Genomic DNA, 6,335 nt, shown 5'->3' with positions numbered 1-6,335 from the left:
GTGAAAACAGTAACCTCCGATCTTCATGGCGGAGGTTAAAAATAACTTGCATCAAAAAATTTAACATTTTCACGCTCACGCTCACGCCGGGGGTATCGTTATTGCTCTCTGTTCTTCGAACAGGTGAGCTAAAAATCGAAATTTTGTTGAAAAAAAAAAGTTACAAAATTTTTTTTTTCTCTAACAATTTTTTTTTGGGGGGGGGGGGGGTTGGAAATCACTTAAAACATGTACAAATGCAAAAAAAAAATAATTCTCTAACAATTTTTTTTGGGGGGGGGGACCAAGTCCAAAATCTAATGGCATGATCCTTGGACCATACCTAACCCCCCTCCCCCCAACCAAGTTTCGTCAAAATCCATCGAGGAGTTTTTCCGTAATACTGTTCACAAACAAACAAACAAACAAACAAACAAACAGAAAGGGGTGAAAACAGTAACCTCCGATCTTCATGGCGGAGGTTAAAAATAACTTGCATCAAAAAATTTAACATTTTCACGCTCACGCTCACGCCGGGGGTATCGTTATTGCTCTCTGTTCTTCGAACAGGTGAGCTAAAAATCGAAATTTTGTTGAAAAAAAAAGTCACAAAATTTTTTTTTTCTCTAACAATTTTTTTTTGAGTGGGGTAGGGGGTTGGAAATCACTTAAAACATGAAGGAATGCAAAAAAAAATTGAAATATTTTTTCAAATTGGCTGCCATGGCGGCCATATTGGATTTTGGACCAAGTCCAAAATCTCATGGCATGATCCTTGGACTAGAACTAACCCCCCACCAAGTTTCGTCGAAATCCGTCGAGTTTTTTCCGTAATACTGCTCACAAACAAACAAACAAACAAACAAAAAAAAAACCAATGTCACCGCAGGGTGACCCGTATCTTGCCAAAAGGTGACCACGTGTGACTTCTTCAAGGTCACACTGAGGTGAACAGAGCTGCTATCCACCAGGAGCGACTCCTTGAGGAATATCTGCCTACGAGAGATTCCGATGAGAATCGTTCTACAGAGAAACCATGAAAAATATGTGTTTTCCTCATAACGTCACCAAATGACGTCATAATGTCTCAAGCTTGACATATCTAGAAAGCACTCATCGAGGTGTTCAATTTGAGGTACTACATGATATGGTTCCTAAAACTTGAAAATTTGACCTTGGGGTCAAATATGTTTGACCTCAGGCGCTAACCATGAAGGTCAAGGCCAATCGCCACCAAAAACTAATCAGCTGAGTGCCAGACCATGAACTATATTCCCATAAAGTTTGGAGACGATTCGATTAAAATTACTCAAAAAAATAAGGGTTTCGTCGACTCCCCTGATTTGCGACAGTGACCTTGACCTTTGACCTTGACCTTCAAAATTTTATGCCCTGAAAGGGACCTCTATAGGCCTCTGATATGCGAAGTTACAAAAATTTCCAATGATAACTGTGCTCTGCAGAATTTTTTAGACGTGATTACAGACAAACAAACAAACAAACAAACAAAAAAATAAAAAATAAAAACAAACATACAAGCTGACTAACATATCTTGAAAAAACTTCGTTTTGGCAAGATAACAAACAAACAGGGGTGAAAACAGTAACCTCCGATCTTCGATGGCGGAGGTTAAAAATTTGTGTGAATCCGACAAGAGGTTGTGGAGAAAAACACCAACGTTCTGTTGCATCAAAAAATGACCTATGACGTCATAAAGCAAACAGACAGACAGACACAAATGCAAAACCCTTTCCTCTGCCGAAGGCAATGATAAAAGGTGGAGAATGCCGAATGTTCATCCAAATCGATATTGTTGAGCAAATCCACACTACGATTCATTGTACGATGAACAATCGTTCATCTAACCCCCCCCCTCCCCCAACCCCAATTATTAAATGGACTAACCCAATGTCCCATGGCGGAACGTTGCGGTTTTTAATCAAAAGTCCATTGGAGCAGCTAAAGATGAAGGGTAATCACCCGATTGGTGGTGAAAAGGGAAAGATCGTTCAACAGAAGGTGAAAATAATTCTTCAAATCACAAACACTGAACTTTGTTTTCATTACACGACAAGCGGGGCAGAAATTAACAAGAAAAAGAGCAATCAGAGATTGCAAACCCTCGCTCGGACTTCTTTTGAGTGGTGAATTTTTGTAGGTTTTAGGGTAAATCCAATATGGCTGCCAAACCATGTGACCTCTGATGTCATTTGCGTGACCCTTTTGTTCCTCATGGATAGGTTGTCAAATGTGTAAAGTTTCGCCTCGATATTTTCAGCCATTTCAGAGGTTTTTGAAGGTTGTAAAAAAAACAAAAACAATATGGCTGCCAAATCACGTGACCGATGACATCATCAAGAAAATTTTGGTGGTCCATTTTATCCCGAGATGACCCTCAAAATTTTTATACTGATCGGGTGTAGCGTTCTATATATGCATTTATGATGTCATAAGGAAGGCACCTATGATGTCATAAAAATAGCACACACATTCCCCATGAGTGCTTGCTATGTGCCACTTGTACACCCATGGCTTGGGGAACACTTGCATGAAGTTTCCCCTCAATTTGTCCAGCCGTTCTGGAGAAGATTTTTTATAAGTTTCAGGGTAAATCCAATATGGCTGCCCAAAAAAACACAAAAAAACAATAGGGCCGCCAAATCACGTGACCAATGACGTCATGAATTTTTTTTCTGCGGACCATTTTATCCCTCGGTAGTCCTCAAAAATGTTCATACTGATAGGATTGTTAGGCATATGCAATTAGGACGTCATTACGAGGGTACCTATGACGTAATAAAAATGACCCTCATTCACACATGAGTACTACTTGCCATGCCAAGTTTCAATATTTTTCTTGGTGCAGTTATAGAGATAGAGGTCAAAAGTTTTTCCAATATGGCTGCCACACCACGTGATGTACGACGTCATAATTATCATTAAAACATTCTACATGAGTCGTCTCTCCAATGGTGAAATTTTTGTCTCAATCTGACAAGCGGTTGCAGAGAAAAACATGAAAGTTCTGTGCAGACAAAGACAGACAAACAGACAAACGGACCCAAATGCAATCCCTTCTCCAAATTCTTCGGCGAGGGTACTTACATCGATGGGATCTTTCGAACTCCGGGTTGAGGGTGAGGGTGTGGATGAGGGTGTGTACTTACATCGATAGGATCTTTCAAACTCCGGGTTGAGGGTGAGGATGAGGGTATGGGTGAGCGTGTGGGTGAGAGTGTGGGTGTGGGTGGGTACTTACATCGATGGGATCTTTCGAACTCTGGGGTGTGGGTGAGGGTGAGGGTGAGGGTATGGGTGAGGATGTGTACTTGCATCGATGGGATCTTTCGAACTCTGGGGTGTGGGTGAGGGTGAGGGTGTGGGTGAGTACTTACATCGATGGGATCCTTCGAACTCCGGGTTGAGGGTGAAGGTGAGGGTGAGGGTATGCATGACGGTGTGGGTGAGGATGTGTACTTACATCGATGGGATTTTTCAAACTCAGGGGTGAGGGTGAGGGTGTGGGTGAGGGTGATGGTGTGGTTGGGTGAGGGGGGGATGAGGTGAGGATGAGGGGTGGTGTTGAGGGTGGGAGTTGGTGAGGGTGTGGTTGGGGTTAGGGTGGGGGTGGTGTGGGTGTGGATGCGCATTTACTTTGATGGGATCTTTCGAACTCTGCGGTATGGGTGAGGGTGAGGGTATGGGTGAGGGTGTGGGTGAGGGTGTGGGTGGGTACTTACATTGATGGGATCTTTCGAACTCTAGGGTGTGGGTGAGGGTGAGGATATGGGTGAGGGTGTGGGTGAGTACTTACATCGATGGGATCTTTCAAACTCCGGGGTGAGGGTGTGGGTGTGGGTGAGGATGTGGGTATGGGTGAGGGTGTGAGTTTGGGTGAGGGTGTGGATGTGCGTGAGGGAGTGGATGTGGGTGAGAGTATGGGTGGGTACTTGCATCGATGGGATCTTTCAAACTCTGGGGTGAGGGTGAGGGTGTGGGTGTGGGTGAGGATGTGGGTATGGGTGAGGATGTGGGTGTGGGTGAGGATGTGGATATGGATGAGGGTGTGGGTGTGGGTGTGGTTTGGGTGAGGGTGTGCGTGTGGGTGAGGGAGTGGATGTGGGTGAGAGTATGGGTGGGTACTTACATCGATGGGATCTTTCAAACTCGGGGGTGAGGGTGAGGGTGTGGGTATGGGTGAGGATGTGGGTATGGGTGAGGATGTGGGTATGGGTGAGGATGTGGGTATGGGTGTGGGTGAGGATGTGGGTATGGGTGTGGGTGAGGATGTGGATATGGATGAGGGTGTGGGTGTGGGTGTGGGTGTGGTTGGGGTGAGGTTGAGGTGAGGATGAGGGGTGGTGTTGGGGGTGTGGGTTGGTGAGGGTGTGGTGGGGGTGAAGGGGGGGGAAGGTGAGGCTGTGGGTGAGGGTGATGTGGGTGAGGGTGGGGGGTTGAGGTTAGGATGAGGGTTGGTGAGGGTGTGGGTGAGGATGGTGTGGGTGAGGGTGTGGGTTAGGGTGTGGGTGAGGGTGGTGTGTGAGGGTGGTGTGGGTGAGGGTGATGTGGGTGAGGGTGGTGTGGGTGAGGGTGATGTGGGTGAGGGTGGTGTGGGTGAGGGTGGTGTGGGTGAGGGTGATGTGGGTGAGGGTGGTGTGGGTGACGGTGGTGTGGGTGGTGTGGGTGGTGAGAGTGGTGAGAGTGGTGAGGGTGGTGAGGGTGGTGAGGGTGGTGAGAGTGGTGAGGGTGGTGAGGGTGGTGAGGGTGGTGAGGGTGGTGAGGGTGGTGAGAGTGGTGAGGGTGGTGTGTGTGAGGATGTGTGTGAGGATGTGGGTGAGGATGTGGGTGAGGATGGTGTGGGTGAGGGTGGGGGATTGAGGTGAGGATGGGGGTGGTGTTGAGGGTGGGGGTTGGTGAGGGTGCAGGTGACCGGTGTGGTTGGGGGAAAACAAAGTAGCTGCACTCTTTACCTTCCACCACGATTTGTCCCCCTGGTAAGTTTGGTTGAGATTGGATAATTCTACCGATTCCATCGGCCAGACATGCAGAGGCAGACAGACACCAAAATACCACATGGTCCACTATTGAGGGGTTTCTGTGCCCACAATGCGGGTGCCATATTGGTTGGCAAGCTAATCAAGCGATACAAGGTAAACAAGACCGAACAAGGCCAAATTTTTTTTTAGCATAACCTTCAATTACAGTAAATCAGAATAACGAGATTAACCTAATAAATAGCAGAGCGACTGATGCCATCATTGCCAGGTTTGGTGGATACAACCAATATGGCGGCGCGCACGGCATTATGGGATAGCTCTGAAAACCCGATACGTATGATGTTACATGGGGGGGGGGGGTCTCCAAATGCCTCAAGACGCCACTGGTCACGTGGTTACCCTTGGTGATCACGGATATCTAGTTAAGAAACTTGTTATAATCTGCACCACAAGTTTAGTGTTACTCAAGAAGATGTTTAAAAACCAGAAATCTTCACAACACAACACAACACAACACAACACAACACAACACAACACAACACAACACAACATTTCCTCTACTCACAACTCGCTTTGGAAAATGTTTCTTTCCCTGGAACACGCATCCACGCTTATTCCACCACGACGACTGTTCTCTGACAATATTATATATTACATCTCGCGAAACCATGTCGATCGTAATCTAATCTCCACCATTAAACGTGTATAACGATTTCTTCAAGCCGAGATTATTACTAAAAATCATTTCACACAAAAATATCAAACGGGGGAAAAAAAGACGAAAAAGACGGATCGACAAGACAAGCTAGAATATACACCCTCGTTGGGAGAGTTAGAGTTCAACACCACACACAGGTTGTTTGTTGTTTATTGTTTTCCCGGTTGTTGGACGACTTGATGCCTTTCCCTGAGCTGTCAATCATTCCAGGGATGTGTTCAGCTTCCGGACCAAGCAGCTAGCGAGCGCTTACCAAGCCAGCCGTTCCGTAACGGTTTCGAATGGAGTGCTTGAACCACTTGAAGCTCGACAACAAATTCGGTATAGTAACTGAACACACCTCAACTGTTGAAGTTCGACAAGCCAAGCGAGAAACGTGAGGAGACGATGATTTTCCAGAAATTATCTTTAATCGGGTGAGTGAGGAGAAGGTAGAAAGGGAGTGTGCGAGGGAAAGTAGGGAATGAGATCGGGAATGGCAGAATTGGAGTGAGAGGGCAGTGGAGTCCCACAAACACATCCCACATCGAGACCCAGACATTAAATCAAAACAAAATAACAAAATAAAAGCACAAGAACACACGGGTACCGATCAAGAACCCAGGGCAGGTACCGATCGATAAAACAGGGCAGGTACCGA

The 6,335-nt window shown here is 46.2% G+C and overlaps 1 protein-coding gene across 8 annotated transcripts in view; it reads right to left on the bottom strand.

Annotated features, from left to right (window-relative positions):
• Positions 1-5,753, bottom strand: part of LOC147009465 (uncharacterized) — a 31,884-nt gene extending 26,131 nt beyond the window's left edge. For 2 of the 8 annotated variants that reach the window (XM_085861925.1, XM_085861934.1), the window contains exon 1: positions 5,543-5,753. In XM_085861925.1, the coding sequence (XP_085718051.1) occupies positions 5,543-5,582 (40 nt within the window). In that variant the 5' untranslated portion in view covers positions 5,583-5,753. Of the gene's footprint in view, positions 1-4,950; positions 5,182-5,207; positions 5,320-5,542 lie in introns of those variants that run through there. The other 6 variants (XM_085861928.1, XM_085861930.1, XM_085861926.1 and 3 more) reach the window with 6 other exon arrangements.
• Between the last annotated feature and the right edge of the window lie 582 nt (positions 5,754-6,335).

This window comes from Eptatretus burgeri, chromosome 17 (assembly GCF_056783735.1).
Source record: "Eptatretus burgeri isolate ZD-2024b chromosome 17, Ebu_testis_v1, whole genome shotgun sequence".
In the NCBI taxonomy this organism is placed as follows: Eukaryota; Metazoa; Chordata; class Myxini; order Myxiniformes; family Myxinidae; genus Eptatretus; species Eptatretus burgeri.
Note: the sequence above shows the minus strand (reverse complement) of the source record. Positions and strands in the feature narration are given on the sequence as shown.